General features: G+C 40.3%; 1 protein-coding gene across 1 annotated transcript; it reads right to left on the reverse strand.

Moving 5' to 3' along the window:
• Positions 1–1,718: 1,718 nt before the first annotated feature.
• LOC306822679 (protein-arginine deiminase type-2-like) lies at positions 1,719–13,551 on the reverse strand. The gene is made up of 16 exons (XM_079341842.1): positions 13,304–13,551; positions 10,885–11,056; positions 10,288–10,357; positions 10,055–10,116; positions 9,448–9,565; positions 7,552–7,710; positions 7,280–7,470; positions 6,659–6,762; positions 6,348–6,459; positions 5,736–5,843; positions 4,857–5,008; positions 4,611–4,758; positions 4,164–4,257; positions 3,986–4,065; positions 2,856–3,017; positions 1,719–2,769 (listed from the first exon to the last, which is right to left on the reverse strand). The coding sequence occupies exons 1-16, from the start codon at positions 13,393–13,395 to the stop codon at positions 2,536–2,538; spliced, it is 2,058 nt and encodes a 685-aa protein (XP_079197968.1). The 5' UTR covers positions 13,396–13,551; the 3' UTR covers positions 1,719–2,535.
• Positions 13,552–22,459: the final 8,908 nt, after the last annotated feature.

Consider the following 22,459-nt stretch of genomic DNA (forward strand, 5'->3'; position numbering starts at 1 on the left):
TGATTTCATCATAAAGCCTCTTCAGAGATTTCACAAATTTCAGTTAAGATGTTTCAGATTTTCCTAGAACTGTTTCAGGAAAATTGCAAAACACTCAGTAATGATTCCATCTTAATACCAATAAACCATGACTTGTTTTTAACTTGAATTTTCATCATGTCCTGTGTGTTAATTCTTTTTAAAAAGTGACTTATTTCCTGCAGCTGTCCATACAGCTTACTCATTCTCTAATACTGAAATATGACTGCCTGCTTCAATTAAAAAAACTTATTTGTCCCCGGGAGGCCATTCAAGGGCACACAGAGCAGTAAATGAATGACAGTGCAGGTATACTAATATTTAACCAAAGATAAAATATTAATTTTTATCTGCTTTGATTTTGAAATAAAGTAAAGGACCAGAGGGAAGATTGTGACATTAACTCAAACACAAAAACAGGAAGTGGTTAAAAAGTCTAAAGTCAAACAGCTCAAAGGAATGGTAAGGAGAGTGTTTGTGAAAGGGTGAAACAAGGCATTCAAAGATCCATCACTGTGACTACTGGGAAACACTATGCTGCAACTAAAAGGACAAAATAGCATGTGATTAATTGTGATTAAAAACAATGGTTGCATTAATTTAAGACCTTAATTAATCACGATTAACTAGTCAGTGCTGACAACTTTAAATCTTTCTGACAAGTCTTTACTAATGTATTTCACTTGAGAAATTAAAGGTACGTATTTAAGGATTATTCATATCAGAAATAGTCAATACGATTCACTCCACATTCAAAGTGTAGTGGTTGCTTTCCAGGATCTGGAGAATGTCACGTTGCAGTGCAGCAGACATCAGGTGGCGTCAGAGCAACACTTCCTCACCTCCTGCTCATCAGGCTTCATACAAGATGACAAATGGCACGCTGAGATTTCCCTGGATTTGTAGCCTTGATTATTTTTGACAATACATATATATTCTTAAACTAATAAATGTAAAAAAATAAATAAATAAAGGGGAACTTTGAAATGAGGTAAACATAGATACTTGTGATATCTTTCTGATATTGTGGAGCCTACATTAACATGACATGTATATTTTACTTTTCTGCCCGACTGTGTCTCTGTCTCTCTGGATTACTTTGCTTGCTAATCTTGTTTTGTAATCTAGCGTCATTACAGTGTAAAATAACTGTTTCTATATATATATACATACATACATACATATATATATATATACAGATTCTATGAGACCTTTGTACAACGCATATAGTACACATGGAGTAAAATTTCCATAGCAACAACCACCAAAGGAAACAAACCATGTAGAACAAGCTCCTGTCGACAAAGGCAAGATTCACCTGCTGCTGACCCTCCAGTACCTGTTCCCACTACACCAGACCCCCAGGATGAACTTCAGCCCTGTGACAGCATCTCAAATGCAACCAAGAGGTCACGCTCACATCATTCTTCATCCTCACGCACATCTGCTCGCTTGAAAACTGAAACAAATCTTGCAATTTTTGGCAGCAAAACAAAAGGCATTAATGGAAAAATATGCATTGGATGAAGAGGAATTAAAGTTACGCAAAAGAAGAGAAGAACTTTCACTGGAGAATGAAATTGCTGAGGAAATGGAAAAACTAAGTGTTATGAGTGAAAGTAGCAGTCATGCACATCTAGTTAGGTGCCTGTCTCAAAGGTCAGTATTCAATGAATAAAAGAAGGAGACCACACACTTGCTCCCTTTTTGTGCATTTATTAAGAGCACATCCCGTGAGCAAGTGTTTCGAGCACAGCTCTTCTTCAGAATCAAAAGCCAAACATTTCAACAGTTGTTATTTAACCCCTCCCTAAGGGTCACATGATGAGTCATATGGGTAGGGAGAACCTATAGATAGTGATACATAGTGATGGATATATACAACACACATTTTTAGTGTTTCTTATGTACACATACAGTTATCCATATACTAGATATATAGGAACACCTTAAATGATTTGTGTAAAGACTTGATTTCAGATGATTTTCCTTCAGACTTTGCAAACACTTGAGTAGACGACGTGCGCCCTCTTGTGGCTTTGTATTATTATAGCACATTATAATGTGACACCGTTCATCGAACTGTGCTTGCACAACAGTTGGTCTCAAACCACAAGGACCGCGACTGAATCATCTATGTGCTCAGTTAAAGTGATTGTATTTCTGTTCTCATCAACAGTCTGCTAAAGCCCTCGTTCAAAAGATTTGTTTGTACATATTGCTTTTCATCCTTTTTGTAAATAAAGCTGACAAAAAATGTTTCATAAAGATGATGATGAAAGAAGTAGATCAAAGCTCTGGTTTTACTTTTCCTGTATTAAGGTTTCTATTTACTGAGCAAGAATATAAGTATAAAGAAGATGCAAACATTCAGAATTTATAGGGACAATTAAATTTGTTTTGATTAAAGGCTGAAATAAAAGAAGGCTTTAACATGAAATAATCTTCCTAACAACATATGACTTAAGGTACTTTATTGTTTGAAAGCCCCGCCTCCATCCACAGTCAGGGTTCCTTTCACACTGCCATGTTCCACCACTTGTAGTCGAAATGCTTCCTGCGGACGTTGGAGCCACAGTGCACCTCTCCATAATATTTGTGGTAGGTGGCAAAATCGTTGATGAAGGTGCAGTTGAGTCCCAGGCCCTCCAGCAAGGAGCTGGTCTCCGCCTCTAAGGCACAGCGCCCGTTCACCTTGGGGCCAAAAGGCTTTGGGATGCCAAGGTTCTTGCCCAAGACGATCATGTTTACCTGGAAATAGGTGTGAAGAATGATGAGCCCTTTAATGCCTCTTCAAATAAAAACTGTCACAGCTTAGTAATGTCTTGCTTATGTACCATGTCAGGATAGAAAGCCAGTGCTCGGAGCTCTGAGCTGTCTTTATTCTTGTTTTCCAGCATTCCTTTCTCCAGCTTGAAGAGAATGGGCAGGTCAATAATATCAGCTTCATCCAGGCCCAGCTCTCTCTTCAGAACATCTCTGTTCCAGTCGATGCAGCCCTGGGACAGAGAAGAAGAAATAAAAAAATGTGTTATCCTTATTTGCTCTGTTAACTTTTTACACTAGGTTCAGCTGCTTCAGGCTTTGCTGAAGGGTCAGTATATTCAAGCGTTCAATCCTGCATGTTCTGTTGACAATACCACCAACTCTTAGAAATCATATGTATGATATTTTAGAATTCCCCTAAACATAAATGAACAAATAAAACTGTGTGGGTGCTTCAAGTTATACATAAATGAAAAAAAAAAATAAAAGTCTTTGTCAAGCAGAAGGATCCCGTGTTCGTAGAATTGCTCCACAATATGTTTCATAAATGTGGTGGGGATAAAAGTCAGGCAGCCGCTTGGTTGAGAAGAAGCCAGGAGGCAACGCTGCTAATGTCGGCTCAAGTGCTAAAGACAAACAATAGTTTAGCTTGAAGTCTGGGGAAAACAGCTTTCTAAAACCAAGCTGCTGGCCGTACATTTTGGTTTGAGGGAGAATTACAGTTTGGAGCTGTTATTCATGACTTCTCTTATAAGTTGAAATGACAGCAATATGTGATTAAGATTGAGAATGGAGAAGGGGTTGTAATAAATAAGTTTATACGTCTTACTACTCCTTTTCGGACGTGGTAAATTGTTTCAAAAATGTTGTTGATTTTGTTATTATTTTGTTGCTGTCTTCACATGTTTGAAATAAAACAATGTAAAAAGTTCTAATTAATAACCTTTACCACATCCAAGGCCTTTGGGCTGAACTGACCTTTGATATTAAGCCAGGCCTTATCTCTTAACATCAGTGTCTGTGTGTCCCTCAAAAACTCTTCAGGCTAAATGAAAGAAATCCTTCCAGCCATGTACTTTGTATATTGGAGGCTGTAATAGCTGTTTATTAATGTCCATAGTGTTAAATATACTGAATGCTTTTACACGTGTCAGGATGGGCCAAAGATAATACTGGTCCAAATGGTTTCAATTCCACTCACCTGCACATAGTTATTTTGAGTTTGGAGAGACTCATTGTCAAGTATCTCATCCACTGTTGGCTTTATTTCCTCGTCCAGATCTTTGTGGGTGCAGAATGATATTGTGATATTGTGGTTAAAAAAGGAGCAGCTGACAGAATATTATATTCACACATAATTTGCTTTAAGACAGGCCTACCCTCGAACAGTTTGGCCTTTCCATGTCCATCATTCTGTAATTTTCGGAATAGTTTGTAAGCGGCGTCGGGGCTGGCAAGCAGCAGCCTGAATCCCTAAGTACAAAAACACAAGAGGCAAAGATAAGATTTATTTTTACAAAACTACAATAATGTTGACAAGATAGAGCAAATGTGTATCACTGTTTACAGAACAGCAGCCTTCAGATTTGTCTGCAATTGTTCAAATATTCTTCCAAAGACTGAAAGTATTCAGTTTACAAGACCTTTAGTAAACACTCAACACCGGCAGCTGTTTGCTGGCAAACAGTGTCAACAATGGTGGTTTTAAGGTTGTGCATAATCATCAATGATCTGCTGTTTTGAACAATAATAATAATAATCAGATTATAGAAGCATGTTTTGGAGGCAACATGACATTTTCAGTGGATTCAAAAGGGAATATTTACCTTCCTGTCGGGCGCAGGAACAAAACTCATGAACTCATCAACGTGTCCCACGAAGAGCCAGTCAGAAAACAAGGCCAACGGTTCCTGAACCTTCTGAGCATACAGGAAGTCTTGGACGACTTGGGTCATGTTCCGTCCTGTGGTTGCCCTTTAAGAAAATAAGAGCTTTCATAGGGCTGCTCCAACATAAATGATTCATATTACTGAAAAGCCCCCGACTCCTCTGTGGATCTATTCGAAACTCACGTCGGAAAGGCCACTCCAATGATGATTCTTCCAAGGGGGTAGTGTTTTCCATTCACAGTGACGGGAGGACTCACCTCCAGATTACCAAAAGAGTCCAGACTGGTCACGTCGTCCCTGTTGGCTGTTCTCGTAACATAGCCAAAGTCAGGGCCCTGAGGAGGTGAAAGTGGTTAGAGATCCCTTCCAGACATGAAAACCTTTTCTTGAACAACAAATCTAGTATTCTACTCTCATCAAGAAGACACAAACAGATTGTTTAAAAGTTTGAAAATGATCTCTCTCCAAAATCAAGAAAACTAGATTCACTTCAGAGAGGAGTCCTTTAAAATTTAGAACTTCCAGATTATTCTCAGGGTGGGTTGCACGTTTGAACATGAAAAAAAAAACTGAATTGTTCACTCCTCGTTTAACCAGGAAATGTTCCTGCCAGTCCACTTTCAGGGTGAGTTGAGAATGAAGAAGTAGATAGTGAGTGGGAGACGGGGATGACGTTCATATACAGTAAATGTTACACAAGCTCAGTGGAGTTTTTTTCTGTTCCCCAATATATTCTTGTCTTCCATCGATGCCGTGAATTTCTCAAACCACACGTAGCGTTGATTAAAACACCAAAAACAGTGTCATCATAAGGTCAATTTGCACCATGATCATCATTTTTTATCCACCCAAAGTCATTGTACACAATCATTTTGGAGTCTAAATAATAATACAAAGTCCTGCATGCTGAGAAACCCCCACCCGTCCATCTGTGACATACAAGTGTGAACAAGCATCTCAGGAAGACATCAGAAATGTGTGGAAACAAGATTAAAGAGATAAGATGGAAAAATACAACAAAACAAAGTCTGCTGAAAAGACAAAGGTGAGTTAGCATCGCACCAGCAGCTCATTGAAGGGGAAGTCGATAAGACCTCGATCTCGAGGTGAATCCAAAACGACAGGAAAGCGTTGATGAGGTGAGTCGATGTAACCAAACTCCATCTCATCCTGAAAAAAAAGATGACATAGATTATATCTCTGATGGTTTTCATTTGGATCAGACATTTTTAACCGGTTCTCTTGTTTCTTCTTTTCTTTTTCTTGATGCTGATGCTGTGAAATCGTCATATACTTTTCCTTTGTAAAGAGGCCGATGAAAAACGTACACACTTCTGTTTTCTGTTTGGTTTCATGATGTAAGGATTATGAAAGATGAGCCACTGTGATGTGGTTGTGGTATTCAATATAATACATTATTAGATCTGTCATGACCTTTTTTTTCTCCAGAAGAAGAAAAAAAGCACTGAGTTTCCCAACCGAGCTAAACAGAAAAATTTAATGTCTTGGGCTCTCTTGTTTTTGTCTTCTAAAAGTCGGTCCAAATCAAGTTAAACACACACACTTTTTTGTCTTTAAAAAACAACAAGTTAAAAAGTCTAACGGATGACTTAAATGTGCAGCACGGAGATAAAATAAAAACCTATTTCAACCTTGACCCATGTGCTTTCTAACCTGGATCCAGCGATCTCCTCTGTTCAAACACGGCGGGACAACATTAAGCTTGTGCCCGCTCTTCACAACAAGGCTGGTCATTTCGTCAATGAAGGTTTGGTTGTCTTTAGTTCTGGAAAGACCACAGACACAGAGAAGTTGTAAGTGAACAATATTTAGTTCTAGAGATGTTGCATGATAAAGGACCTATGTAAATAATGATTTGTCTTTTAGGGGTTCAAATAAGGGAAAAAAGCATGAATGTGTTACACTGTCATCATAGCTATTTGCCTCTACCTCGACTCCTATATTATTTAACAGTGTGTGCTAACCTGCAGACAAACACGTCCTCAGGCTGGAGGGTGTTGGGTGTCATGATCCAAGGCGCCACTCTGAACACGACGCTGTCCGTGAATATCGGCGTCTCTGGGAGACCCTGTTGAAAGAAGACAACTGAGGAGACTGCTGCTAACAAACAAAAAAATGTAATCCAAGGTAACTTTGAGAAAAACTATCAAGTTGAATAAAGTATATTAGAGAAAGTTTCTAGTTAGAAGGCAGACGGTGTCTGATCATATCATTTCAAGGTAAAACTACATATTGGAATTAACAATAGTAGTAGTGTGGTATGCCTTTCAGGCAACCACCCTAATAATCATTAAGTAAATTAACAAATGTTAACTTTAGCATCAAACTTCTCCCAGATGTTTTTATTATTAACCAAATTGAAGAATAATTGATTAATTATGTAACACTATCAGCTAACAATAAAGCTAAAAAGTGGTTGAATGCTAAAGTTAGCTAATGGCATTGTTGTTGAATGGAATCTATACATCGATCAAAGCTTTGACCATCTCAATGATTTGCAAACCATCGAAACATAAAGAAGACATTGTGTCATCATCTGAGTTTCCCAACTTGAAAGTGACTTCAGAGGATGTTGCAGATCTTACTTCTGAAATGGGTTCCAGCAGGCTGAGGTTGATGGTGGTGAGGCCATTGAAGTCTTTGTCAGGAAACTTGAGACCTTCCACATACAACTTCAGCTCTCCATCAACTCCAGGGTAAGACACTTCCTTGCACAAGACCTTACTGTTCAGAACCATTGGATAGTGCTCCACAAAGAGGTTGTATAAGATACTCCCTGTTGGAGAGAGAACAAGAAATAAAAGCTGTCGGCAGAATTACATGCACATTTCATCATCTTCTCTTCATCTGTACTCACCCAGGCCCAGGGTGTTTGAAGCAGCTTCAGGGGATTTAGACTTGAACACTCTGACACGCTCTCCGTCACTTTGACAGATGTGCAGGTTGAGTTTGTATCCCTCTGGGAGCTTGGCAGGGCCTCTGGTCCGCAACACCATGAGCGACATGTCCTTCAGATCTATTTGACAACAAAACAGTTTATTGACTGTGAAAGGTTCTTCGTGGATATGAAATAGTCTAACTTTAATGTTGCAATAAAATATCAGCTTAAAGAGGACTTCAGGTAGATATGATTTAAACGTTTTCACTGATTCTGATTTTGACAATTTGATTTTATACCATGATGCCAAATTGACCTCTGCACATTTCTACAGCTTGACATCAAAACAACTATTTGTTACTGTTTATCACAAGATATTTTTACATTAAACCAGATTTTCATCAATTTGTTAAAAATATATATTTTTTTCCAAACAAGATATATTCATATCACGACAAGATATTTATCACTATAACAAGAAATATAAAGCTTTTTTTTGTTATAACTTTTTTCTAACTTATTTTTCCTAAGAGGTAAGTTTAAGTGAAATGTTTGAAGCCTTGGCAAATAATGAAGTAACAAACTACTGTTTGTTGTTAAAGGTCACATTTTATGCAAAATACACTTTTTTTTAACTCTAATGTGTACCTACTGTCTACAAACCCCCCAATTATTAGAAAAGTCCCACTTCTGCCTTCTCCACTTTTGGCCATTTGGAGAGTTTCCTTCATGACATCACAAAGGGCAGTAACCCCTCCCACAGGTGGGTGACACTTCCACAGCTAGGTTTTTGTTCTGCCCTCCTAGTCTGCCTTCTCACTACAAACAATAGACTAGTATAGTAATGACATATTTTTGTAGGCCAACCCGAAAAAATGGCGCCGGTGGTTTCTACGAAAATTTGCTGATGGGATTTTTGCATTTGATTTTAGATAATTGCAGAAAATAGGCTCTGTGTCAAACACATGTTTCTTCTGCATAGCTGTTTTGTTCAGCGGGATAATCTTTACAGATGAACATCATTTATATGAACTTTGAAGAGTTAATGTAGCCGAGAGAAGTAAAAAGCAAACGTTATGCTCTAGCGAACTACACCGCGGTCTGTTTATTATGACGTCACAGCCGTTATGCTTTATCGATCTAATCAGCGGATTTGACAAGATAGCTAAACGTCAGCTTAATAAGTTGCTTATTAACCTAATATTTGCAAGAGCACTGAAAAACATGACTAGAGGCTGTAAGGAGAATTAGGGAGCGAGTTCACTGCGGGATGACGTGTGATGTCTGCGACAGAAAAGGTAGTTTCAGTTAGCTACTCGTCCGTTGTTTAAAGTTCACGTAAAAACTTTAAAATTAACAAGCAGGGTCTTAGCTCACGTAAATTATTTTGTCTAACAAAACGTCAACATCTCTTCAGCTTGTGTTAACCACAGACCTTATTTCAGGCGTCTCACCACAAACCCATTCAAAATCCCCATTGACTTTTAGAGTTAGGAACCCATGGCGCTAAAATGCTAACTCACTTCCTGGTTTTATGACTCAAAACGATACCAGTCTATAGGGCTCGGTGCAAGAAAGCCCAAGCCGCATACAGCTCATTTACATTTAAAGCTACAGACACAGAAACAGCCTGTTATGAGCAGGGCTGAAATAAAGAGGTTTATAGACCTGAAGTGGATTTTTAACAAGACACATGAAATATTTTGCTTGGTAGGGCTTACAGCATGATAACAACTAGAAATACACATACATTAGTGGATAACAATAGATTAGACGATTACATTTCAACCCAGCTGGTTTGACTAGTTTTTTTTAATTTTTTTAAAGGAAATATGAGGAGCCTTCAGTAGAAACAGAAGACTGGACACATTTTACCTGACACTCTGGAGACAGTCTCATTCTCGTGGTCTACCTTCTTCCAGACGGTACTCTCTGAGTCACAGTTGACCAATAGGATGGCTCCATGCCCGTTAGGACCCCATTTCCAGGAGCCCTGAAAAGTTTGGAAAGGAGGGAAGGTTTGGAGGAAACGGTTTAGACTTTAACTACAGTGATGTTCACAATATAATATATAACATTTGAGCAACATCAGAGAAAACTCACAAACACATTGCAACAATTTGCAACAAGCTTGTTTGTTGTTTTTGTATTGTATTGGGTTTTCATTGTCGTAATTTGAGACGTTGTTGCCTGGTCTTCAAAATGGTTTTGTTGAGTTGTGTGTTTCATTAAATGTCCTTTTCTTCTGAAATGTTGTGTAAGTTAAAACGTCTTCTTTGCAGACTGTCGTGTCTTGTAAATATGTTTCTGGAAATGTTCTGTTTGAGATGTCGTTATGTGACGTTAGCTTTCTTTGAAATGTCTTTTTGAAGAGGTGTTTGGTAAATGTTGTTGAGTTGCTTATTGAAATGTTTTGTGTTTTGTTTCTGGGATATATTCAAAATGTATTGCTGTGTTCAGTGAACGTACAGATGGAGCTCACCTTATTAGGGTTGTCTCTTTCTACTTCACCATCTCTGTCAGCATCCACATCCAGAGAGATATCTGTGTGACAGACACTTTGTGTTTAACACAGAACTAAATAGTCCCGACAGTAATCAAGTCCCTACAGTTATTTTCAAAAGACTGTCCGCTTTTCTACAGCACACCTTCTCCGCTAGCACTATTGTTATTTACAAAAATGATATGCGTGTTGGGTTATTGGCTTTAACTTACCAAAAGCAGTCAAGTGCACGACTGCGTTCCCCAACACATCTTTCTTATTCCCGTAGTACCTGATAGAGAGCTTCAAAACAAAGGCCCAGTCACTAACATGTATACAAATCATGTGACACAGTTTTGAAATCTTAAAGATGCAGAAACGACTTCTGCCCAATACACAGTGATGTCTTATTTTAAAAACAGATGAATTATTAAAGAACATAAAGAGTGAGCCACTTAACAAGAGTGATTTTAACTTGACCATGATTTTAGTGCACTCTTCATCATAAATCCTCTTCGATAATCTCATAAAATTCAGTTAAGATATTTCAGATTTTCATAGAGCTGTTTCAGGAAGTGCAAAAAAACTCATAAATATATATATAAAAATGTTAATAATGCTAAACTGTGACTTGATTTTAACCTGAACTCGCATCATGTCCTTTATCTGTCCCGCGGGGTAATTCAAGGACACACAGAGCAGTAAATGAACGAAAGATAAAGTGTCAACAAAAGAATAAAGTGCCAAAATGTTAGCACAAAATTGAAAATACAAAATGACAAATTTAAATACAAAAAAGAAAGTATAAGCACACTTGTTTCCTGATTTACCTTGCTGTCATTTTCATCTATACTGGCACGCTTCATTGTGATGAGCAGCACTTGGTTGGGTTGGATGGGGAGGGGGGACAGGTGGGCCTTGGCTGAGGGCCGTGGGGTGATGCTGTAGTCAACATTGGGGGTGCTCTTCACAGAGAAGAAAGCAGAACCTGGCGGGGCACTCCTGGGATCGAGATAAACACAGAACATTTGAATGCATCTTACACAAAACGGACCTCCTTTATTAAAGCAGTCATGTGTTTAGATGGGGGCACGGGCGTGTGCTGATGAGCAACAAGCTCCACTTTCAATTCAATACAATACAAAAAACTTTATTTGGCAATTCAAGGGCACACAGAGCTAGCAGCACTAGGACATTAGCCCCTTTCTTAACAAGACTGTCAGTTTCTTCCCTATCTTAATCTACGGGTGTTGCATCTGAGGCAAAGACATAACCAATTGCTCTGCAACAGCAACACCTGATTCAACTGCTCAAACTCTACTCCCACTCGATCTCAGGTTTTCCATTGGTCAGCTGTTTTGTGTTAATGTTATCACACCAAATTTAGACACGAGCACCAGGAAGTCATACCAATATCTGGACGTCTGAATGAGTCATTGCCCCACTAAAGATTGTCAGTGATATATAAACAGTTTTATTTGCTGTGTGCAAAAGCCATTCAAATGATATCAACCAATGACGTGTCCTTTTTATGATGAGGCCTCTTGGATAGGTGCACCCTTCAGACTCTTTACCCCTCAGAGCCTCTGAGAGTCCAGCAGATAGTAATCTAGATCAGCTCTGTTATGTTGTGTAGGCTGATTTTTGGCTAGAATTTATTGCCTTCGATTCTTTGGGACAACAAAAAGTGTCTTGTTGGGCGGAAACAGTTGTCGACTGTTGATTTTTTGCGCCTTAGAAATAAAACAAAGAGCGTGACGTCGGCCATCACCAGGATCTGCATACTAATGGCCTCCATCCTGCCAGTGTGGGTAAACAATAGAGCTCTTATACAGTCAGTAACCAGTATATTAGGTACAAAATACAAATGCTACAAATATAATAGTGCATTATTTGTCTATCATTAAGTTTGATTGAGGTATTGATTTTTTAGTTTGAGCTGCCTTGGAGAGATGTTTTTTTTTAACTTGAGGAAGTGTTTAAAAGTTTACTGTTGAACTACATGACAATAAACTGATTTGCCTTTTTAATACTCTGTCTGCACTTAATCTTAAATATTTTAGGATTATGACTTGTTCATCGTTATAACTTTTTTTGCAACAATGACCAAACAACACTTTTTAAACACTTTTGAATAGTTTCAATTAAAACTTCACGAGGTTAACTATTCTGCAGCATGGAACCGTGTTTGTTTTAGTTTCTCATAAACAGTGGTGACAGATTGTAGTGGAGATTTTAATTCAACTGAGCATCAAAAGTCTTCAGGGCTTTAGTGTTAGGTTTCAGCTCAGTGTTTGACTTGTAATTAACCCCTTCATGTAGTGGTAGTAGTAGTAGTAGTTATGTTTATTCGGTCAAAAACAATGAGAGATAAACATAGAAAAAGGAAAACACAATCTAAACATTTATGACCAAAGGGCTTTAGCTGAAATTGAATTTATTATGCCTAGCCCTGTACACAATTCAGGTAAAGTGTGTGTATACACATGAATATAAAGAAACAAATATAAATGAATATAAAGAAAAAAAAGAAACATACTGTATACAGGAATAGTCTATTCAGTCCTGAGATCAATATTTCTCAGAAATTATACATTTAAGCCGTCTTTAAAATATCCTCAAATTAATAGATTTTGATTTTTAATCATGATCCAGGTCATTCCATGTATTAGCTCCTCTTATGGAAACACAAATACTTTTTTTTTATTGTTCTTATCTTATGTCTTTTAAACAAACAAGTTCCTCTGAGGACTCTCTCTGGGCTCAAACATGTTCTGCATATACGGTGGAAGATTGCAACTGTGTTCCTTGTAAATCACCTCCAGTGTGTTAAGGTTGACAATATCATATACAGTAGTTTCAACATACCTAACATAAGGAAAATAGGATTTGTTGGTGCATAAGGGTGCTTATGCAAGAAAAAATAAGGTACACACTTCAGCTGTCTTATGGTAAATATCTAAATAAAATAAAACTTAACAAATGATGACACCATCCAAGTGTAGATCATTGTGGGGGCTGCTGCTAAAACAGAGCATAAAAGCAGGTGGAACTTCCTGTCTAACAGAACATCACTGGTAACCATAGAAACAGAATAGACCACATAGGGGTATAATATTATGGTATAGCCTAAACATTTTCACAATAAAGTAGTCATACCAACATACAAACACTTTTAGGACAAATATTGTGTGTGTGCTAAAGACAGTCTTTTTGGTCAGTGGTGTTTAAAGGGAGGCTGTACAGTACCTGTTCAGGTGTATGTTCAGTTCCGAGCCGACAACGCAGACCACAACATTGGGTTTGCCACAGTCTATTCTTAAAGTTCTCGTGTGAATCATGGTCGCTGTCCTCGCACGGCGTGTCAAGTAGCAGGAAGGAAGACCGTTGTGTACTGAGAGTCAAATGAACGACTATTTTCCTTTAAATGAGAAAGAAAAGGCCCGGACTCTTCATTTATACTTTCTGCCCGGAGGACAACAATATGATTACAGGCTACAGGTACGAAGAGGGGAGAGCCAGTGTGTCCACTGATTGGTCAGCCAAGTGTAAAGCCCCGCCCCTCACCCCTGTCATATCTCCTACCTCTCTTTGTGTACACATGCCCTATGTAAAACCGAATCTAAGCGGATTTGCAGCCTTATAGAGACATGGTTCAAATACAGTGTGTGATAGCATATCATTTCAGCCCTCAGTAGACACTATGTCTGTTTCCTTCTATCAATCTCAATCTTTATTTATATAGCGTCAATTCATAACAGGCGTTATCTCAAGACACTTTACAAAAGCAGGTAAAGGACCTTACTGTTTGTCTGTTAACATTAACAAAAGAGCAGGTAACAAGACCATGCTCATCGTTATGTTTACAAAAAGCAGGTAAAGGACCTTACTTATGGCTATATTACAAGAGCCCAGCTTAATCCGTCATAGCGTGGCAAGAAAAAATTTCCTTTTAACAGGCAGAAATCTTCAGCAGACCCGGGCTCATGACGGAACAGTCATCTGCTAAACTGTGCTGGGCTTGAAAATGGGATTGGGGAGATGGGACAAGATGCAGAAAGAAGAATAGGTTTGGGGGCGGTGGGGGGGGGGGGTTGTTTGGGCAGGCCATCCTCACCAACAGTCCCAAGGAACCTAAGAGAGCTCAGGAGCTCCCAGAAAAAGGAGAGGTTAGAATATAAAGATGACAAGCAGTAATAAGATATGAAAGCTGGGAGAGAGAGAGGGAGAGAGAGATAAGAGATCCTGGTGCCAGTTCTATCACCTCACCATACTACAGATTTAGGCTAATGATAGTGTATGGTTTAGTAGGGTTAAGTTCAGTTTATTTGCACTATGTCGAAAGAAAAATCAGACAGAGAAAGAAGTAAATTCTTGTTTTTGCTGCTGGCTGTCTTGGCCATGTCTCCTGTAAGAAAAAACAAACAAAGAGTTCTTATGGGACCGACTCATGCAAATGAAGGTTAATTAATAAAAAGAATAAGTGTCTACAAATAAATAACATGTGCAGGTGAAGGGAACCCATGGGCTTATCTCAAAACATTACAGAAAGCGATAAAGAAACTTAAATTAACAAAGCTATAACTATATGAATTCAAACATCAACTTGCATACATGTATTTGAAATAAATTATAGGCTTTACAAATGTTAAAAAAAAAAAAAAAAAACGCAAAATAGCACATACTGTTGAAGAACTTTTTTAAAAATGTTGTCAATGTCGGGCTGTCAAACAATTATAATATTTAGTCACAATAAACTGTTACATTTTAGAAATGAATCCAGATTATCCCATTTTCAATAAATGTTTAAAATTCCAATTATTGCATTTAAAAAGTTTTGAATTTGAGTACTGTCTTAAGCTGAGAGTACTTTACTTGTTTAAATTCAACTCTGCTTTGATTAAAAAACGGATTAATTATTAAAGCAATTTTGGAGTGAGCCACTTAACAAGAGTGATTTCATCATAAAGCCTCTTCAGAGATTTCCCAAATTTCAGTTAAGATATTTCAGATTTTCCTAGAACTGTTTCAGGAAAATTGCAAAACACTTGAATTTGCATCATGTCCTGTGTGTTAATTATTTTTAATAAGTGACTTATTTCCTGCAGCTGTCCATACAGCTTACTCATTCTCTATGACTGAAATATGACTGCCTGCTTCAATAAAAAAAACTTTATTGGCCATTCAAGGGCACACAGAGCAGTAAATGAATGACAGTGCAGGTAATTAATCACCATAACCTTAATTAATCACAATTAACTAGTCAGTGCTGACAACTTTAAATCTTTCTGACAAGTCTTTACTAATGTATTTCACTTGAGAAATTAAAGGTACGTATTTAAGGATTATTCATATCAGAAATGGTCAACATGATACACTCCACATTCAAAGTGTAGTGGTTGCTTTCCAGGATCTGGAGAATGTCACGTTGCAGTGCAGCAGACATCAGGTGGCGTCAGAGCAACACTTCCTCACCTCCTGCTCATCAGGCTTCATACAAGATGACAAATGGCACGCTGAGATTTCCCTGGATTTGTAGCCTTGAATATTTTTAACAATACATAAATATATAAATGTAAAAAAAATTAAATAAAGGGGAGCTTTGAAATGAGCTAAACATAGATAGCAAGGGCATATTGCAAAAATCTGGGAATAAATTCCTTACCAATAGATTTCTTCACAAATGTGTTCATAAAGGTGTCTTATAACACATAAAAAAACATTTAAATCAAACTCCCATAGGAAAATCCGTGAGAGCGGCTCAAAGTCGGGGTACCTGGAATAGTACTTTATTGGTATATACAATTGTGTGCGAAAGTCAGGGCACCCCTTTAAAAACAGCATATTTTATATATTTAAAAATGTATATTCATATTTATTGTCTCTCTGGTATATGGGAAAAAAAGACAATATTGTCAGGAAACATTAATGCATAGTTACATTTTATTTTATAAATTGAACAAAATTACAAAAATGAAAAACATAATTTTGGCATGTGCAAAAGTCGGGGTACTCTACAGCATCAGTACCTTCAGTACTTAGTAATACCCCCTCTGGCAGATATCACAGCTTGTAAACGCTTTTTATAGCCAACAACAAGTTTCTGGATTCTATTATTTGGGATTTTTCCCCATTCTTCCTTGCAAAAGGCTTCCAGTTCTGCAATATTCTTAGGACGTCTTGCATGCACAGCTCTTTTAAGATCTACCCACAGATTTGCAATGATGTTTAAGTCGGGAGACTGTGAAGGCCATTCCAAAACCTTCAGCTTGCGTTTCTTGAGGTAGTCCATGGTGGATTTGGAGGTATGTTTAGGATCATTATCCTGTTGTAGAAGCCATCCTCTTTTCAGCTTTAGCTTTTTTACAGATACTGTGATATTTGCCTCCAGAATTTGCTGGTATTTAATTGAATCCATTCTTCCCTCCACCCGAGCAATGTTTCCTGTCCCACTGGCTGCAACACAACCCCAAAGCATGATGGATCCACCCCCATATTTAACAGTTGGCAAGGTGTTCTTTTCATGAAATGCTGCTCCTTTTTTTCTCCAAACATACCTTTGCTTATTGTGGCCAAAGAGTTCTATTTTAACTTCATCAGTCCACAGCACTTGTTTCCAAAAGTCATCAGGCTTCTGTAGATGTTCTGTTGCATATTTTTGACGTTGTATTTTATGATGAGGTCGTAGATAAGGTTTTTTTCTGCAGACTCTTCCATGAAGGTCTTGTTTGTGCAAGTATCGGCGCACAGTGGAAGGGTGCACCACCACTCCTGAGTCTGCTAAATCTTCCTGGAGGTCTTTTGAAGTCAAATGTGGGTTTTGGTTTACCTTTCTGACCAGACTACGAGCTGTTCTCTCCGAGAGTTTCCTTGGTCTTCCAGATCTCTTCTTGACCTCCACAGTTCCCCTCACCTGCCATCTCTTAATTATGCCTCGCACTGTGGAAACTGCAAGCTGAAAACGCTTTGCTATCTTCTTGTAGCCCTCCCCGGCATTGTGGGCATCAATTACTTTCATTTTTTCTGTCTTACACAGCTTCTTAGAGGAACCCATGGTTGCTGAGTGTTTGTACAAGGTTTGTGGAGTCACCGTATTTAAGAAACCCTCAAATTGGCACCAGCTGGCACTCCCTAATGACAATTGTTGACACATGCTTCAGGACCAATGAGCTGGTAGAGGTCTGAGCTTGTAAAAAGAATCTGACACTTTGAAACTCTCAGGGTGCCCCGACTTTTGCACATGCCAAAATTATGTTTTTAATTTTTGTAATTTTGTTCAATTTATAAAATAAAATGTAACTATGCATTAATGTTTCCTGACAATATTGTCTTTTTTCCCATATACCAGAGAGACAGTAAATATGAATATAAATTTTTAAATATATAAAATATGCTGTTTTTAAAGGGGTGCCCTGACTTTCGCACACAACTGTACTTATTGGTGAAAATTTGAAAATGTTAACCTTTGCTTTTGGTAGCTTGTGAGGGGTCAAACTACAGGTTCTTTAGGATTCTGCATCCATTGCAAACATTTGTTTTCCAAAAAAATCCACTCCTTGGTGGAGAAATGGCCACGGCCACTTTTACATGTAAATTTACAGTAGCTTTATATGTTGATTTTAATATCGCGAGATGCTTTCCATCACCAAATACAAAAGTTGAATGATCTAAAATTTCATATCTTACCCATTATGGTGGGAAAAAAACCATTCAAATATTAGTTGAATTTTAACTAATGGTTCAAAAATGGTTAACAGTGGCAAAGTAATTTATGCTTCCCATAAGTGAAACAATGCAGGTGTCTGCTGCTCCCTATGAATGACATTTGACACCTACATAAACTGAGTGTCTGTTAAGGAAATTCTGAATGTCCACACAGTCCTACTGTTTATACATAATATTATTATACAGCATTTCTTACATTACTCTGTTGAAATAGAGACAGTCGGGTTCCCTGGTCTCTAGCACAGTTATTGGGGGGGTCCAAGGCTGAAATGTATGGTAACTTCTGCTCTACATCATCATTGATACAGTTCTTGCACGCTGTACCTTTACCATTTCTGCATGCCAAGATACATTCAACACCTTTCTCCATACAATTAAAGCTCCTCAGGAGCCATTGGGTCCTGTGTTTGAACCAGCTTATAACCATAAACTCCTCCCACCCATCAATAGTCACTGAGGTCCAAAAGACTCTGCTAAACCTTCCAGTCCCAGGTTTTGATATAGGTCTGGAGACTTTGCTTTGCAGCTTCACCCTCTATCTGTTGGAGGTACAGTTTCGAGTTAGATTAACTCAGCCATCGCCTTCCATAAGAACCTGTATCAAACCAGAAACACTGACACCAGGTATAGAGTAATAGATGGTACATGATATGTGTACTGGAAAATGTGGATACCAGTTCTTAATGGCTATAGTAACTTGCAAAAAGTTCATTGTTATAACCAAGAACTCCTGTTTTAATCAACAGATTTGACCAGATATGATACGTTTATCACCAAGTGCAAAGCACCTGGTGCATTTATGCAAAAACCTTTAATGTTGAAAAATTAAGCCGATGTGAAAGTGTCAAATCTTGCAGTACGTCGAGTGTCCACTAGAGGCTGGCTGCAGCAGCACAGGAAGTCACATACACACCCATTCAAAAAGCCTGTTTTTACAGCAGACATGAACATGTTTACAGCCTGCTTCAAAAACAACCAAATAGGTGTGATTAGCTCATGTCTCCATCCACACACACTGTACGGGGGGTGAATGTTTTGATGACTCATCAGTTTTGATTGGATGAAAGATAAGAGTTATTCACAATAAGGCGTGTAGCTGACCTGATTGATAAGCGTGCATGGTGTAGCTGGTTGTCAAAATGCTCAAAACATGCCTCAGCTCAAGCTCTTATCCTGTCGTTAGGTTGACTAAAAGTTAGGTTAACTCAAAGTTAGGTTGAGACAGGATTTCGAGCATAGAAATGATCGGCTTCCAAAGCCCCCTGCAGTGACAGATAGGTGATGTGACGTCACTCAGGCTAAGTTAAAAGGACAGGCTGGGCTCAGAGAAAACCTGCATTGGCTCAGGTCAGTGGGGCGTAGTGTAAGCTAAATGACAAAGGTATGACTTGCAAGAACTGTATCAATGATGATGTAGAGCAGAGGTTACCATGCTGTGGCAAGCTGCGTGGAAGAATGACACAAGGACAAGCTTTGGTCTCCATCAATGCACACTGCCCCAAGTAGCTGCTTTTAATTAGACAGAACATGAACAACAACAACTACACTGCCAACAGCAGGACGTCATGAACAGCAATACCCCAAACACTCATGGTTTACACCAAAGTCCTGAACACCCATAATGCTTTGCAGCATCCAGTCCCCACGATTAGCTCTACGATTGCTACATAGCCCCCACCTGAGGGGTCAGTCGTCCTCGGTGACCCCATCACCCAAAACAAAGTCCCTCAAGCGTCCAGGCCACCTCTGGCGGCGCGCAGACCGTGTAGGACCATCAGGAGCTGGTCCAGGTGGAGGGTCAGGGCGTGGAATGCTGTCATCACCTCCCTCATTAGCAGCAGGTGGAGAAAGAGGGTGATATGGGGAGAGTCTGTCTTGGTGCAGCGCCACCATGCGACCCCTACCAGTCATCCGTACCCGGAAAGGCCCGTCCTTTGCAGCGGGTGTCATAGGCCCTCTTCTGCGGGACACCGGAGTTTGCCTGGGCCTGGCGGGTGTAGTCATGCCCCACATGCAAACGCTCCCTCGTAGTAGTCCATTTCTTTTCCGCCGGCGATCTCAGGTTCCAGCGGGGTGTGAGAGCGCTGGGTTGGTCTCTTCTGAGCGGTGCAGGCATCATTCTCCTGCTGTTCCCTCAGCTGCTCAGCTGTCAGCGTGAGCCACCCCTCTCCGTTACTAATAGGGCAGGCAGCCGCCGCCCTCTGGACTGCCTGGCTCCGCTGGGTTTCAGCTGACCGACGGTGTCCCCCTGGCTGGCACTCCACAGTCTCTTTGCCTAGGGTGACGGTCCTCTTCACCACGTCGACTTGGGCTCCCCAGCGGCTCAGCAGGTCCAGGCCGATGATACACGGGTCCCGGATATTGGCAAGCCAGAACTCGTGCACCACCTCCTGGTCTCCAGCCTGGACCGTCAACAGCCTCTTCCCCTCCATGCTAGCCTTTTCTCCAGTCACCGTCATCAGCTGGGTGCTGGTGGGGGTCCAAGGTGGACCTGTGGTGTCAGGGAGGACACCTGGTCTCACCAAGGAAATGGTTGACCCCGTGTCTATCAGGGCGGAGCAGGTTTGACCATCAAGTTGGCAGTTCAGGTACAGTCCTTTTGTGTGGCCACAACAGCCCACCAGCGTATATCTGCCTTGGAGGGGAATTGGAGGCTGGAGTGGCGGTCCCCTCACTGGGCCACTCCACGGTAGCTTCCCCCGAGAGCTGGTTTTCGGGGCAGGAGCCGGGCAGTTGCGTGCGATGTGACCAGGCTCGTCGCACCGGTTCACTGAGCGGGGCGGCCGCCGGAAGCGCGGGGACCTTCTCTGGAGCCGCATGACTTGGTGGACTCCTTCCTCCTCCCCCTCATTACAGTCAGACGTGTTGACAAGTGGTCGTGGAGCAGGTTGTGTAGGCTGTGTGGAGAGCACCCTCTCAGCTCGTTCAGCTTCATGCAGCACCTCAGTGAGGGACTGCCAGGTGAACATGCTGGCGCAGTCTCTCAGGCATGAGCCCCTGTAGGAAGGCGTGCAGAGCCAGCTCCTCCTGGGCAGCTCTATCAAAGTAGGGGTAACCTTGTTGGGCATACAGCTGCACGTCTGCGGCAAAGTTGCCCAGGCTTTCTCCTCCCCATCGGTGACGACTGGCCAGCTGGTCTCTGCTGTGATCCGTGCAGCGCTGCTGTCCAAACCACCTCTGCAAAGCTGTGGTCAGGCTGCTGAAGTATCGCTGTTGTGCTAGAGTGAGGTCAAGGAGCACTTGAACTGCCTTCCCTTCCAGCGCCAGGTGGGTGGCAGCTTCCTCATTGTTCCAGCCACTATGCAATGCTGCTAGTTGGACTTGGGAGAGGTATGGCGCCAATGGTGTTGTCCCGTTATATCGTGGCGGCCTCCAGGCGGCAACGACGGAGCCGCTGAGCGTCGTCTCACTCACCGGCAAGCTCTCTCTTCAGACGCGCCGTTTCTCGGAGAGCAGACGCTCTCTGCTTCACCGCCTGCCCAATCTCCAGGGTTTCTGTCTCGGTTCTTCTCAACGTCGCCGTCCCACTTCTGACAGCGAACTGCGTGGAACACAACTCAATGACGAGCTTAGGTTTCAAACAATTCGCACCATCCCCGAGCAGGTGCTTTTAATTAAACACAACAGAACTACAATCTCATTGCCAACAGCAGGACCTGATGAACAGCAATACCCCAAACACTCATGGTTTACACCAAAGTCCTGAACACCCATAATGCTTTGCAGCATCCAGTCCCCGCGATTGGCTCTACGATGGCTACAATACATTTCAGCCTTGGACCCCCCCAATAACTGTGCTAAAGACCGGGGAACCCGACTGTCTCTATTTCAACAGAGTAATGTAAGAAATGCTGTATAATAATATAATGTATAAACAGTAGGACATTCAGAATTTCCTTAACAGACACTCAGTTTATGTAGGTGTCAAATGTCATTCATAGGGAGCAGCAGACACCTGCATTGTTTCACTTATGGGAAGCATAAATTACTTTGCCACTGCTAAACATTTTTGAACCATTAGTTAAAATTCAACTAATATTTGAATGGTTTTTTCCCACCATAATGGGTAAGATATGAAATTTTAGATCATTCAACTTTTGTATTTGGTGATGGAAAACTCGCGAGCCCCCTCTCAGTGTCTCATAAGCCCCCAGGGGGTCCCAGTCCCCACTTTAAGAACAGTAGAGTGTGAAGAAAACTCAGACCTGGACCCCTAATACATTTAGCAATGTGGTGCAGTATATTTTTTCACTAGTATTTGAGATATTAAAATCAACATATAAAGCTACTGTAAATTTACATGTAAAAGTGGGCGTGGCCATTTCTCCACCAAGGAGTGGATTTTTTGGAAAACAAATGTTTGCAATGGATGCAGAATCCCAAAGAACCCCTAGTTTGACCCCTCACAAGCTACCAAAAGCAAAGGTTGACATTTTCAAATTTTCACCAATAAGTATATGGTACCAATAAAGTACTATTCCAGGTACCCCGACTTTGAGCCGCTCTCACGGATTTTCCTATGGGAGTTGGATTTAAATGTATTTTTTGTGTGTTATAAGACACCTTTATGAACACGTTTGTGAAGAAATCTATTGGTAAGGAATTTATTCCCAGATTGGCCAAATACCTGATAAAATACCCTTACTAAGATATGTGTGATATCTTTCTGATATCGTGGAG

This window comes from Symphodus melops, assembly GCF_947650265.1.
Source record: "Symphodus melops genome assembly, chromosome: 4".
Taxonomy (NCBI): domain Eukaryota; kingdom Metazoa; phylum Chordata; class Actinopteri; order Labriformes; family Labridae; genus Symphodus; species Symphodus melops.